At 41.8% G+C, this 15,773-nt stretch overlaps 1 protein-coding gene across 1 annotated transcript in view; it reads right to left on the bottom strand.

Annotated features, from left to right (window-relative positions):
* The window catches only part of LOC129760973 (methylcytosine dioxygenase TET-like), a 43,527-nt gene extending 42,866 nt beyond the window's left edge, over nt 1-661 (bottom strand). The window contains exon 1 of the mRNA XM_055758657.1: nt 542-661. Within this exon, the coding sequence (XP_055614632.1) occupies nt 542-661 (120 nt within the window). The remainder of the gene's footprint in view (nt 1-541) is intronic.
* Nucleotides 662-15,773: the final 15,112 nt, after the last annotated feature.

A 15,773-nucleotide genomic window follows, 5' to 3' on the forward strand; every position in this document is an offset into this window, starting at 1 on the left:
GAGCCAGCCACTAATGATGCCAATGATGATTGTGATGTGATGGGAGATTGAAAGCGATTATAAGGAGCACCATTTTCTTGAGGGCTAGTCAAACTTCGTGTTTTGTGGGAGTTGAACGCGCGTATACATTAGGACGTCACTCCCCGCCTTCGGCAGCGGGCACATACGTTCGTAATCAGATGCAGGAGAGGGCAGGAAAACTTCGTTTAATATGTAATTTAATTGTAAATTAGTATCGATTAAATATATATTACGAGTAATTTATAATCATTCACCGTTCCCTCAAGTCGCGGAGGGAGCTCGGCCTTCGCAAAACTCTAAGAGAATGTTCCCGAAGCAGGGCAGCTAGCTTGAGTTGGTGGGGGTGGTAGTTTTCTGAAAGTTATTTCTGGCTTCCCGCCCTGATGGCACATAAAAGATATCGTCGTCGAAGTCGTTGCTTGCTTGCTGCTTGCCTGCTTTAAGGCGCGGGCGAGCCAGGGTGTGTTTGTGCTGCGGTTATGCCCTATCTAAGGGGGATGGGGAAACCACCATTCCTTACGGGCTGTGCGGCACTTGCAAACGTACCGAACACCAGCTGTAGCTGTATGTGTGCATGTTTGTACGTGTGAGGGTGGAAGGCAGGCGACGACGGCTGGAGGTAAAGAATGACGACGGCCATTATCGTGTTCCATTTTTCACTCAAGAAAATCGATTTTGTGTGTGTTCCCATTCCTTTCACGTTCGTCTTTTCCAGCTCGGAATTATGGGTACAAGTTTTAAGGAGGTTTTGGGGTTGAGCGGGAGGTTGGATTTACGGGGATGGATTGGCAATATTGCTGTGCTGTGGCCGTCCTGTCCGTGTTTTAGCGTTGATATGGAAGATTTGACGGAATTCCATTAATGTCAAAAACGCGTCAAACTTGTAGGAGACTCATCATCATTTGTGGTGCACTTCATGCAGGCAACACAAGAAAAAGTAGGATAATTTGCACAAGTTATTGGAAAGAGCTTGTTACAATTTTCCTGTTCAATTATACTTGGAACCTGACAGTCTATTTTAAACTAAAAATATCCGATCAAATTTCAATTTCTTTTCCAAAAGTATTTTTTGTAATTTACGATTTTTTTCAGAACTTCCACCAACTGATACATTTACAAGTGTATCAAAATATTTCAGTCAAACTTGATCAAAATTTGATTTCACTGTGCTGTGAAAAGCTGAAGTGCATCTTCTAGACTTTATTTTTTCCAAACTTTGTCACAAAAAACCTCCCATGCAAGACTTATAAAGCGTACGATAAGCTGCTCTAAAATTCGCGTTTTTTTATCTTTCCTCCGATTCTCACAGAGATAATCAACTTTGAAGCCGTGAGGAAAAACTATGTCTTTGAAACCTCGTTCTCTATCTGCTTCAGGTGGTACATTGGTAAAGTTGCCGGATGATTAAGATGAGGGTACAAAATTGTTGTGAGTTTGATGCTCACCGACGGCAATTTTTTTTTTTTTTTAATTTTCTTGTCTCTGAGATGAAATGTCCAAAAGGATGAAAATCCCAAAAAATGTTTTTCTTGTTTCGCTTGAATATTTGTAGGTACATAGTGGTCTTACATTATTTTGCTCGAGAGCTCGAATCTTTATGCCAGTGACGGGAAAGAAAATATACCATCTTTAGTGGGAAGAATGACCGTGGTGTTAAATTCCCGGAAAAAAATACCATCTTTAGCGCAACGCACATTTCAGCGCTTTTTCGGCACATAGTTAGCTCCGATTGGCATTGAATTGACAACCTCTTCTTTGTTAGGATTTTTTTTATGGGTGTGTTGTAACCAGGGATGCCAGGTGGATTTGTCAAAAATCAGGACACCATGAAGGAAAAATCAGGATTTTTCAGAACTCCTCAAATTCTGCTTCAATTGCATAGATAAAGGCGAAACACGGGTAGACACCTTAACTCATGCACTGAGGCGAGCAGAATCTTGGCTGACCTACAGTTTCTATGGAAAACTCCATTTAAATATTATCTGAACAGAACATTGATATTGGTTAAACCATTTTATTACAAATTTTCTGGATATCCTGACAATTGAAAATTCAATTATAATTTAGATATTTTTCTTTTAAAATCAGGACAGTTGAAAACTTTTTTTTCCAGGATGATTCATCCCTTCACAGTCGAGAACATTTTTACGACCATTTTTAAATAGGACAAATCCGGACACCTGGCACCTCTGGTCGTAAAACGCCTGAATGTGGGCAACGCAACGTACAGTGGAGAATTTCCAGAAAGAATGGAACCTATTTTTTGGACAAACACAGTGCTGAGTATGAGTTCTCAAATGCCTCCATAATAATTAAAAAAAATGCTGTGAAGCGAACGACTTTCGAATCAAACGACTCTCATTTTCCCCCAATATCACTGTGATTTCTTATAAAAAAAAGTTGTTCGTTTGTTCGTTGGTTCGTTTGTTCGTTTGTTCGTTTGTTCGTTTGTTCGTTTGTTCGTTTGTTCGTTTGTTCGTTTGTTCGTTTGTTCGTTTGTTCGTTTGTTCGTTTGTTCGTTTGTTCGTTTGTTCGTTGGTTCGTTTGTTCGTTTGTTCGTTTGTTCGTTTGTTCGTTTCTTTAAATTTATTCTTGTTACAGCTGAAATCTCAACCATAATTTTAGTCTAACGAAGAATCTGTGCATGTGTAAGAATTCCTGTTCCATCAATTTAGCAAAATATGAAATATGATGGAAATCTGTGAAAGATGTCAACCTTTCTGTTCATAACTGCTTCTATTCATAAAAAGTAGGGATGTGCTTCAACAAAAATCGTGATTAAAATTAGAAATATTGTCCAAATTTCCTGGGTTTTAACCAAATTCGCCCGGATATTTCTCTGTTTAAGATTAAACAGCCTGGATTTGTCACGGATTTATTTTTCACGGAATTTGAAAATATTCAAATTTTAGCCTCGAAAACAGTTCTGATAGTTTGATAAATAGTTATTGGCCATATTGACTCACGGCGGCACCAAAACAAGGTTAACAAGCTTTGTTCATTCAGTGAATCATCCGTGTTAGCTAGTTTCTCCACTTGGCAAACTCTCTTGTGCTCGATAAAATGACTCATCTTGCTTATACCCTGCCTTCTTCGAATGGGGCTATTTTGAATTAAATTTATTAACAAAAAAAGCGGGTAGGAAACAAAAGTCTGTCCGCTTTTCGTTTTGAATGAAAGTTCAAAATATCGATGTTAAGGTAACAAGATGATTTTTACAAGATCGTTTATACTTGCGCTTGATGATATCCATTTTTGTCAGAAGATTTTTTACCTGGAAGGAAACAAAAAAACATGATATTAGTATATTGATAATTTTATTTTAAAAATAGCTAACTAAAGTTTCTAGCATGAAAAATTATTCAGAAAAAAAATCAATTCTAAATGGTCAAAACCAGTTTTACAACAAATTCAAAAAAAAACTCAAGGACCATTTCTGCTAAATCAATCGGAACAGAACACCGCTTATCGAAGCTTGTCCAAATGACATCGAGGACCATCAACTAGAAGCTAGAGTACACTTCCAGAGCTACGCTTAATCCGAAAGGTAAACAAACAAGCGAGCGAACCAGTAAAACCGCAAATAAATTGAGCCGATTTCGGGAGAGGGGCAATTGGCAAATTATTCCTGGCTCACATACACACGAAATCGTGCGACAAACAGTCAATTGAGTTCCAGTCAACTGTTGGCGAGTCCTACCTACTACTTTTGGCTGACCCACTCAATGGACTGTAAAACGCGGAAATTCGGCGTACCGGCAACGTGTGTGCCTGACAAAAACATAAATATTTTAATTGATAAAATGTGCACTGTGTATCTCCGTGCTTCCGCTCTGGCTGCTGGACTCCGGTAGAGTAGATATGTACTGCCTCGGTCACATCCAATTCACAAATATTTATGGCATATATTCACACACCGCCAGAACCCGAATTCGATCCTGCCAAGCGCGGACTCTCTCACGTGGAATCGATTCGATGTGTGATGTTGCCATCGCTATCAAATTTGATTTTCAGCTGTTTCATTCAGCACCTTTTTACTATAACGCTTGTCGCTGCCATACGGTTATTTATTTATTTTCATTCATGCCCAGCCTTTGGGGGGGCATCCCGGGACAAATGGCGCGTAAAACCTTCCACCCTGACTCTCTCTTGCCCCGGTTGGTTTCGGGTTCCGTTGATTTCGATCCGATCCGATAACCGAAAGCCAATCGTGCGAAAATGTTTCACAATTCGATTGCCGGCCGCTTCCCTGTTTCTGTGTCTCGTCGCTTCGCGGATTCCATTGAAGCATCGCTGTTTTGTATGTGTATACCTTCACACTGTTAGGGTATTAAAACAAACATGAGGACATCGGCCGGTGAAACGGGGGAAGGAAGGGAAGATCACGCAAACCTGACTGGCCTACAAATTGACCACCACTTTGGTGGTGTTAAGTGATATAATCTGATTCAATTACCAACCAACTGCCTATCCCTCGCGCGCGGTTTATCGTTTTCCACGAACCTACACACTAAACTAAATAGAAACAACAAAGCGCGTGGCCACCCAGCACATCTCCCCCTTGCTCCCTAAAATGGGAAACCCTGTAACGCGATAATCAACAGTTTTCCCCGAATACACATTCCGGAATGAAACCACGTGAATGCACCCTCTTCCTCTTTCTCCTCCTCTCAATCTAGTTTAGTTCTAAAGTGCTTTTCCAAATGATGATGATGATGGCGGGTGCAAAGTCAAAACTCTACCGGCCAATTGATAAACTAAAACAGCGGCAGCAACAAAATTTATTCGGTCTATCTCCCCACCATCAAAATTCTCCCGTTCAACCGTCAACGGAAGATGGACCCGGCCGGTGTGCAAACTGCGAAATCGGAAGTGTATTTTTATATGAATAAAATGAAACTTGTCTGATGATGGACGGCATCCATCCATCGATGGATCCGCTGCATTTTTACTATACATCAATAGGTATATTTGAATGTGGGGAACCATCCAATCGGCCCTCGTTGATATGACCGATTGAGCACTTAGTAGATGCCGATCGTTCGCATCAATGGGCTGCTGGTGGTGCATCAATCGACCGGGCTGAAGCGGAGTTCCCCTTTCTTTCCTTTCCCCTTTTTCAGTATTGAACTGCTTTGGGTGGCTCCAGAGAATAGTTTTGTTTGCAGGGGGTCATGAATGGAACAGCCCCCACCAAATTGTTCCTCTTGCCTGATTGCAATGTGAATTGTTGAGCGTCGAGTGTATGATGTGTTTTAAATTGATATCCCTTCTTTCCAGTTCTAAAATTTTTCGAGGGAGATCGTTTAACTTACAAACAGACAGACGGGTTTTTAGTTAGTGTGGGGGGATGATTGTTTTGGATGCCGGTCAAAAAGCCGTTTTGGATGGGATCAATTGTTGCGCTTCTGTGTGTCAGTTCCGGAATAAAAAAAACCCTGAACTATTGCCAAATTTGTTCCAACTTCAACCCTCTCATAATTGGAGTGCCAATAGTCGGTGAAGAGTGGGGCCAAGTGGATTCTGACCGACTGCTGCAGTCTCTCGCTCGACTATTATTGATAGTTCACACTTCAAGAGGCCGCCATCACCAACAATCGTCATAATATGTTGGTTGGTGAAAAGCGTACGATGGCGATGAGTGATCGATTTCCGCACTCGATTCGGTTCAATAAATGTCACGTCGCATCGTCATCGTTGAGTCCGGATTTTGAATCGGAATTCGAGTGATAGGCTTTATTTTGATAATCAGAACAGATGGAAAAATGCGTGAAAAAGAAAGCAGTTTCAGGAACAAAAAATAATCGTGGCGGGAACCGGGTCCGGTGGACAAAACTTTGGACCGGAAAGTCATGCGTGCTTACCCAAATAGGAAGACTGCTTCAGTTCGGGATGTGGCCAAAAAGCGAGATCCTCTCTTACCACCGTCCATCGTGCCAAGGTAACCGAGATAATCTGGGTGGAAACCGGGTCCGGTGGTCAAAACATTGAACCGGAAAGTCATGGGCATTAACGCTAATAGGAAAACAGCCTCAGTTCGGGCTGTGGCAAAAAAAAAGTGGGATCCCCTCTCCGCATTGCCCATCGGGCCAAGGTAACCTTGATAATCTGGGAGGAAACTGGGTTTGGTGGTCAAAACTTTGGACCAGAAAGTCACGCGTGCTAACACCCATAGGAAAACTGCCTTTGTTCGAGATGTGGCAAAGTAGCGAGATCAACTCTCCGCACCGATTATCATGCCAAAGTAACAAAGACAACTTAGGAGGAGCCCGGGTCCGGTGGTCAAAACTTTGGACCGGAAAGTTATGCGTGCTAACGCCAATAGAAAGCGCTTCAGTTCGGGATGTGGACAAAACAGCCAGATCAACTCTCCGCGCTGTTTATTGTGCCAAAGTAACAAAAATATTCTGGGTGGACATCGGATCCGGTTGTCAAAACTTTGGACTGGTAAGTCATGCGTGCTAACGCCAATAGGAAAACTGCCTCAGTTCGGGCTGTGGCAAAAAAAAAGTGGGATCCCTTCTCCGCATTGCTCATCGGGCCAAGGTAACCTAGATAATCTGGGAGGAAACCGGATCCGGTGGTCAAAACTTTGGACCGGAAATTTATGCTTGCTAACGTCAATAGGAAGACTGCTTTAGTTCGGGATGTGGGCAAAAAAGCAAGATCAACTTTCCGCGCCGTTAATCGTGCCAAAGTAACAAAGATATCCTGGGCGGAAGTCGGGTACGGTGGTCAAAACTTTTGGACCGGAAAGTCATGCGTGCTAACGCCAATAGGAAGACTGCTTCAGTTCGGAATGTGGACAAAAAAGCAAGATCAACTCTCCACACCGTTTATCGTTCCAAAGTAACAAAGATAACCTGAGAGGAAACCGAGTCCGGTGGTCAAAACTTTGGACCAGAAAGTCATGCGTGCTAACACCAATAGGAAGACTGCTTTAGTTCGGGATGTGGACAAAAAAGCGAGATCAACTCTCCGCACCGTTTATCGTGCCAAAGTAACAAAGATAACCTGGGCGGAAACCGGGTCCGGTGGTCAAAACTTTGTACCGGGAAGTCATGTGTGCTAACGGAAGGAAAACTGCTTCAGTTCGGGATGTGGACAAAAAAGCGAAATCAACTCTCTGCACCGTTTGTTGTGCCAAGGTAATCAAGATAATCTGGGGGGAAACCGGGTCCGGTGGTCAAAACTTTGGACCGGATAGTCATGCGTGCTAACGCCAATAGGAAAGCTGTCTCAGTTTGAGATGTGAATAAAAAAGCGAGATCAACTCTCCGCACCGTTTATCGTGTCAAAGTAACAAAGATAACCTGGGAGAAAACCGGGTCCGGTGATCAAAACTTTGGACCGGAAAGTCATGCGTGCTAACGCCAATAGGAAACTGCCTCAGTTCGAGATGTAACAAAAAAAATTTGACCCCCTCTTCGCGGGTATCCATCGTGCCTAGATAAGAATGGATCTAAAGACATACAAGTAGTAGAAGAAGCCAAATAAGAATAAAAAAACAGGCTTCTGTAAAACTAAATTCGGAAAACACATAATTTTTAATTTGGATAAATAGTTTAGATTTTTTGCATAATTTATTTTTCTCAAAAAAAGATGGGTTTTATAAGATTTTTTTGAATGTCGCAAACACGGACATTTTTTGCGTTTGATTTCAGCTTAAATAGTATGCAACTTGATTATGATTTTTCTATCATAGCGCTTTGTATCGAATATTGTTACGGCAGGCTTGGGTAAGAAATTACTTTTTTCGTAGCTGAATTTTCTGGCTTATTACACTAGACAAATGAGACAAATAACATTCTCAGAACTGTTTATATTTGTGCTCCCTAGGGCTGTAACTTGACATTGCTGTTGTTCACCCTGTAGGCTTACAACTTCCACGCTTTGCAATAAGTGTATTCGATACAAATATTATGATTGACTTTTGACAGATCTTAGTACCTACTTCTGAGAGGTAAAATTTCCAATTTCTATGGACTTGATTGAGAATTTAAGACTGACTTTTGACAAAGATTCTTGAATTGAAAAGTCATTATCTCAAGGCCCTTCATTCCGTGGCAACAATTCAACGATTGACCCTGAAGCACAAGAAGCAAAAGATAAAAAAAAACTTCTAAATAGGAAAAAGGGAACTTCTCACCGAACCACAAACAATTGACAGTGCTAATTTGATTCACCCGGAAGTGAAGAGGGTTCTTCTTACGAGCGAGACGAGTGTGCTGCACCTTCAGTTCTATTCCTACTCTTCAACAAAACAACAAAAATCTCGACAGAAAAACAGAGAACGTAACACAAACAACAGTGCCAGCAACCTAATAGGATGGAAGTCTGGAGCAGCGCCACCGCCGCCGCCGTCGTTGAGATGAAAGAGAGCTCTCCTCCTTGGTGAGCAACTTTCGTCAGGGATATTTTGATGTTTTTCCAGCTAAAAACCTCGGGAATGACGGTTTTCCCGGTGGCGATGATGTTTGGCAAATTTTCCCACTCATCACAAACACAGTCCTTCGGCTGCTTCAAGTGGGTGCTGGGTGGGAAAGCAGGTGGAGCCAGGAAAAATTCTCTCGGAAACCGCACATTCTTTGATGGAAACAACTACAGCGATGCTGACGAAAAAGACGAAGGATGGCGGCGAGGAAAAACTTTCTAGACATTGAAGGCGTTGGGTTCGGGAGAGAGTTGAGTCCGGGAAAAGTTAGGTTACGTCCCGGAGTTACTATCTCGGGATTACGATTCGGCGTTGAGGAAGGACGTTGAAGGGAACTTTTCGCAAAAACAACGAACACGCATCACGGCTATTAAAAGTGGCAAGGAACCGTGTGCTTCGACTCTTTACCTCTCTCGAGTGTGTTTGTGTTTACGCATCTCGAGTGGTCCACTTCTTTCTGAACTTCAGACTGAGGGGCGAGGTGCGGGATGCCGGGAACCTGTCAAGGGAACCGGGTCTTCCGTAGTTGCACACACGAGAAGTCTTTCCTTAATTATACCCGGTGTGTACCGAGGAGAAATTAAAGCTGAAGGACTGACGTGTGTAGGACGACGACGACGACGACGATGAATGGCAAGATTTAAATGCAAGACGGTTTGAAATTAGAAGAAACGCGCCCCATCCGGTGATTCGCGACGATGGATTCGGGGTGTTAAATTGGATTTAACAAAAGTCGTCGTAATCGTTAAATTTAATTTTACGTTTTCGTTATCGTGGCATCCGTCGCAGTCGTTTTCGCCCCGGCTAATAGGCAACCGGGAATGGCGAATCCCGGCGACCATCTCCGTGAACCGGTGCTAGGTAATTAAACAATTAAAAAGCTAGCTCGGCTCTTCCAGGCATTTTCTAGGAAACCGCTCCGCTCCGAGCTTGGGAAATAGATACCTCCGGATAGTTCGGGGCGGACCGGTTTAACTGGTGATAATAAAATTGGATAGTAAAAATAAAAACACGTCAGCGTCGAACCCCGCTGAACGGGAAAAACTAATTAGGAAAATAAACAAAACCGAATCGCACTTTCAGGCGGACGATTGTTTGGAGCTGACCGGAGCACTTGTCAGATTCCGGGAAGCCTTTAACCCCAAAAACATGAACGGATGAACGGTTTTGACCCTCGGGAAATCTGACTGATTGAATTTGGATTCCTTCTTCAGTGTAGTTAAGTTACAAATCGGTTACGCAACAAGCTTTGTCGTGGGAAGGGCCTCTTGAAGTTATAAATTCCCACACACAAACAACCCTTCACGTGAGTGAATCCGTACCGAGCTGGTACGCTTGACTGGTTGGCGGATGGCAATTAAAAACTGTCATTTTTCGAAAATTACGTGCCAACAAACCAACCAGCCAGAGAGCGCCGGTTGTTATTATTGGAAGCAGCGACGCGATGCGCAAAACATCTTTGACCACCAGAAATCAACAGCAGCAACAATTCCGCGGATTTGCGCTACTTTACCTATTATTAATTGCATTTCGAAAAACCAGTAAAGATGCCAACCCAGAATTTGGCCGCCTAAATGCACGACGACGACACGGCGTCGAGAGAAAAACGTTTACCCAATATTTATTTAGCTAGTTTACGCTCCGTTTCAACGGAGATCGCGACGATCGGAGGAGCATCTCGGACAACTTTAGTCTAACTCAAGTCGAAACCGAGACAGGTCCGGAACGAGTTTCGATGACTAAGCACAACACTATCTCTGCTGGTGGGAACGTTACGGGATTTGCGCCTCCAAGAGAGAACCGGTCCGACTTACTCGAATCGAGGAGATTGCTGTTAAAATGTATTTGAAATGTTTAACATGACAAACTCCTAATTGAATAGATGTATGTAGGTAGGAAAAAATACAAAGTGTGGGCTTGGTCCGGTTGTTTCAATCCCACCCTTTCAACTTTTCCACTTTGACAGAGTGTGTTTCGCAAGATTTACACGTGATACATTGTTTGCAGCTCTGCGGGGCACCGTTACGTATTTAAAAATAGAAAGGAAGTTGAAGTATGAGTGGTTTAAAGACATACTTTTCCTCACTTTTTCAGTGATTTGTCGAAAAACAAAGCTATCATCCCACCATTAATCGAGAAAAAGTCTTATGATTTGTTTTTTTTTTCACTGATAGTTCTATCGTGATTTTACGAATCTTACAAATCTCAATTCAGAGGAAAGCCAAATCGTAACAAAAAATCAGCAGCAGCATCTTCGCTTAATAAGTCAATTCCGTCTGTATCTACCGAAAGGTCAAAACAAGCAGCAGTAGCAGCCTTAAAAATCTGCGCTTTCTAAGCCAATCCGTGTTTTTCTACCGGAAGCTCAAGTCACAACAAACAAGCAGCAGCAGCAGCCTTAAAAATCTGCGTATCCTTAGCCAATTCCGCCTTTTTCCACCGGAAGCCTGAACGGAAGCCTTAAAAATCTGCGCTTCTCAAGCCAATACGTGTTTTTTTCCACCGGAAGGCCGAAACAAAACAATCAGCAGCATCAACCTTAACAATCTGCGCCTTCTAAGCTAATCCATCGTTCCAACGGAAGGCAAAATTAAAAGAACCAATCAGCAGCAGCAGCCTTGAAAATCTGTGCTTCCTAAGCCAATTGGTCTTTTCCACCGGAAGGTTGAAACAAAACAAACAGCAGCAGCAGCCTTAAAAATCTGCGCTTCTCAAGCCAATCCATGTTTTTCCACTGGAAGGCCAAATAACAATAAACAATCAGCAGCAGCCCTAAAAATCTGAGCTTCCCATGCCAATCCGCCTTTTTCCACCGAAAGCCTTAATCACAACTATCAGCGACCGCAGCCTTTAAATCTGCGCTTTCCAAGCCAATCCGTCTACATCCACCGGAAAGCCAAATTATAACAAACAATCAGCAGCAGGAGCCTTAAAAATTTGCGCTTCCTAAGCCAATCCGGCTTTTTTCACCGGAAGGCTTAAACAAAGCATTCAGCAGCAGCCTTAAAAATCTGCGCTTTTTAAGCTAATCCATCTCTCCACCGGAAGGCTAAATCAAACCAAACAAAGTAAAAGCAGCAGCCTTAAAAATTTGCGCTTCTTGAGCCAATCCGTGTTTTTCCACCGGAAGGCCACATCACAAAAAACAATCAGCAGCAGCCTTCAAAATCTGCGCTTTTCAAGCCAATCCGTGTTTTTCCTCCGGAAGGCCAAATCACAACACACAATCAGCGACCGCAGCCTTAAACATCTGCGCTTACTAAGTTAATTTCGTCTTTATTCACTAAAATGCAAAAAAAAAAAAAAACAATCAGCAGCCGAAGCATTTAAATTCTGCGCTTCCCAAGCCAATCCGTATTGTTTCCACCGGAAGACCAAATGACAACAAACAATCAGCAACAGTAGGCTTACAAACTGCGATTACCAAGCCAATCCGTGTCTTTCAACCGGAAAGCCAAATCATCACAAACAATCAGCAGCAGCAGCCAAAAAAAAAACTGCGCTTCCTAAGCCATTCCGTCTTTTTCCACCGGAAGGCTGAAACGAAACAGTCAGCAGCAGATTGCATTGCAAGGGAAACCATTTGAATTGATGGGTAGTGCCAACTTTCAAGCTCTTGAAAATTATTGATTGTACTCATTTCAAATTTGTTTAACTCAAAATGCAAAATTGTACTAATTTCTGTTCAATGAGGTATTCCCAGTTAACCTAAACAAGAAATCCAGTGACCAAATACCAGATCTAAGAGCTTCAAAGAAGGTGCAAAAAGCCCTGCATTGCCCCTGGCTGGCGGCTAGCCCCGAATATTTGCGCAGACCATCATTTCTAGAAAGGTTTGCCCTGTTTGATGGAAACTGTGTGTGTATCTTCTTCCTTTGTGCGAACAACAACACATCTACCCCATCCCGAACTCTTCATCATGGCTCAGGCAGTAGGTACATATTTGCGTGAGCACGCATAGGGTTTTCTGGTGTTGTACCGAGACCAACCATCGCCCACAACGTTAGCCTTGTTCTTCTGCATTTTGGATTTTTACAAAAGGACACTGAACCAAAACTTTAGGTACTTTTCAGTTAAGTTATCAGAGAGTTTTTTTTTTCAATTTTTGAACTGCTTCGGGAGACGTTAAATTTTTGTTTTTCACCTAACAGATAGTGTCCAGTGAAATTCAACGTTCGATTTCTTTCAGTGTAGCCATCATTCCGTCCGACCTGAGCGATGCCAGCTAATTCAGCACCAGACGGCGTGGCAAAGACTGCCATTGCTGCTCTAGGTTTTAGAAAACCGTATAGATACCTTCACAGAAAGTGTACACAATAAATTTTATCATTTTCCTCGTCAGTGCGCCATAACTCATGATGCCGGTGCATGGCTGCTGCTGCTGCTGTTGCGAATTTCTACTTCATAGAGAGCGTGTGTGCGCCAGAAGTGCAGCACACATAATGCATCTACCTCACTAACTATATCGTGTATGTGCGCACCATCAGCTTGCAAACGGCTTAGAGGCAAGATGATGCAGTATGTATCTCTGCCCGGCTGCCCCAACTTGCCCCAAGGTTTCCGCTCTCCTGCGCTGAAGCTGGAGCAAACGGAAAGTTTTCGTTCGTTAGGAGGATAGATGGATGCATGCGTGTGAGCCATTTCAGAACTTCCCGGTGCCTCCTTTCGGGGAGGCCAACCTAGGCCTAGGTTTTCGATTCATTGCTTATTCCTTTGTTGCAATACCGTGAACGTGGCTGGCGCCGGAGGAGGAAACCACTGATAAAATTTCCAACCCCTTTGATTCCGCCCACTTCCGGTGGCCGGCCTCCTTCAGTAAGACCTCCGTCGGAGGGCTTCGAGGCTCATAGAGCACAACACATCTATTTGGTCCTCTTCAGAGTGGTAAGCCTACCAGCAGCATTGGCGGCTCTAACTCTGGAAACGTGTTTGATAAATAATTTATTTACCTCCGGACTGCATCCCCCAAAAGGAGGGATCAGTACCGGTGGAGGTATTCCGGAGAAAAGGGCAAAGCGGGGAACCTTTTGCAAACGAAAGGAACACTGCCCCGAAAGTGCAGCACCTAGGCACCGAAAATAGCATTAGAAACGGAGAGATCCTACATGCACACCGGGCTAGTAGGTGCTCTGGTCATAAATTTTCCCCGGAACGTCGTCCCGGTCCGTCGTTTGGTTGGACTTGGTCGTTGCAAAAGTGCACCCCGATACCCTGTACACATGCGGCTGTGCCATGCTTGTGGAAAGTCTAGTATATTATTACCACGTGAGCACCGGAGAAAACGGAAAATTATTATCTCGCAAAACCTGGTGCTGCTGCTGGCGAAATAGCTAGCTGAAGGCAAACACTGCCAGGTCCTGAAGTGAATGTTGTTCGAAAGGTTTTTGGAACCGGTTTAAAAATTGATTACGGAAAAAAAATTCACTGCTAAATGATACTTGAAATTGAATTGAGGATTTTAGAAATGGCTGTTGCCATCATTTTTTGCTTAGGGGCCGTTCACTAATTGCGTAAGCACATAGGGGGGGGGGGGGGGGCGTTTCACATTTGCTTACGATCTCTTACTAGGGGAGTATGGGGGGGTTTCCGAAAATCTTACGTAAGAAATTTTACACTGATAATTTGTCACAGCCATACGAAACCATAATACTAAGGTTTTATTTTTATTCTCACTTCCTATCTGTTGGTTATTTTTGATGTTTTGTTATTTATCTTTGAATGTCTTTGAATTAAAAACAAAATGCTGATTCTATAAAATTTATAGAGAATCAATTCAAACCATCATGCCACCCAAAAAACTTAATCTCATTATTATAAAGATCGTCTCAATTGTCGATTTTTATCTTAAAAATCTTTTTAATTAAGAAATTTATAGAAACAAAAGGAAAGTGGCGCATTGTGACACAACGATTTAAATCCAATTAAGAATTACATATTGTTTATTCGATTGTGAAAATTTATTGAAGGTTATTGCTACCCCGAACATACTATGTCTTAAATAATATTTTCTATAATCGTTTATAACATTTTATCTGTTGTTTTGTATAAATTGTGCTCTTCAAATGCAGTTATTAAGTTTTACTTTAAAAGTGCTTTGGAAGAAGCATGGATGTCACAATTTTAATATTTTCAAGCCATTTTTGATAAAATCGTGTCAATTTCTCAAAGAATAAAAAACGTAAGATCTTACGAGGGGGGGAGGGGGGGTTTTGAAAAATCTTACTTTGTCTTACCAGGGAGGGAGGGAGGGTTAAACATTTCCAAAATCGTGCTTACGTAATTAGTGAACGGCGCCTTAAGAAGTGAAATAAGGTAAGGTTTTTTCTTGGAACTATTGCGAATAAGTCTTTTGTTGATGATTTAATCCTGAGGAAATTCCTACGGAACAGGATCACCAAAGCAACAATTTAAACTCCTGAGGATGATTTATTAAAAAAATTGAAACTATTTTTGCTGAAAAGCGTAATTTATTGAAAATCCGTTACAAAAACACTCATAAGCTTCACGAAAATATTATTTGGCTGTCAAAAAACCTCAATAGAGCACTCAAATAAAAAAAAAGCTTTAAAGACACGTATTTATAAGCAATAATAAAACACGAATAGAATGTTCAAAAAATCTATTAATAAGAGATTATTATTATTTTTCAAATTATTTTATCCCAAAATTAAGCTGAGAAATATTGTTAAATATGTATGTGTAAGTGAAAATTAAATGAATACCCAAATGTTTGCTTTGTTTCCTCAGCGTGTCGAATGGGAAATAAGGAATCATAACAGGTACTGCGAAGTGCCAAAAACAGTGACATTAGCTTATATTCGATGTCAATTGTCTGTCACAAAATCCTTGGAAATCCATTTGAAGAGAAAAGCTTTTGAAGACACTCGATTGTTTCAATGAAATTTGCACAAGCTGTCAAATTTCCTTCATCTTTAGAAATAAGAAATAAGGCTTTGAAGACACTTTTCTAAGTTCCAAAACTTATGATAAAAAAAAGTTTTAAGGCACTCATTAGCTGTAATGAAATACAAATATGCTATCAAAAGTAAGTAAAAAGGTTTTGAAGACACTGATTATATTTTATAAAATTCCTATTGGTGTAGAGATGAGAAGAAGAGTATACAGAATAAAAATAAACAAAACAAATATGTGGCAACACTGAAATGGAAGCTTCAAAGTGTAAACAAAAACACATGTCAGTCATTGATCTAAACGTAAAGTCATAAAAAGGTAAAATTTACCGAGAGAGAAAGGTGAACGCTCGTGGAAGCCAAAAAGGTCACCTCTAACTCTTCGATGTGGAACTCACTTCCGAGAA

Source organism: Uranotaenia lowii, unplaced genomic scaffold, assembly GCF_029784155.1.
Source record: "Uranotaenia lowii strain MFRU-FL unplaced genomic scaffold, ASM2978415v1 HiC_scaffold_92, whole genome shotgun sequence".
NCBI lineage: Eukaryota > Metazoa > Arthropoda > Insecta > Diptera > Culicidae > Uranotaenia > Uranotaenia lowii.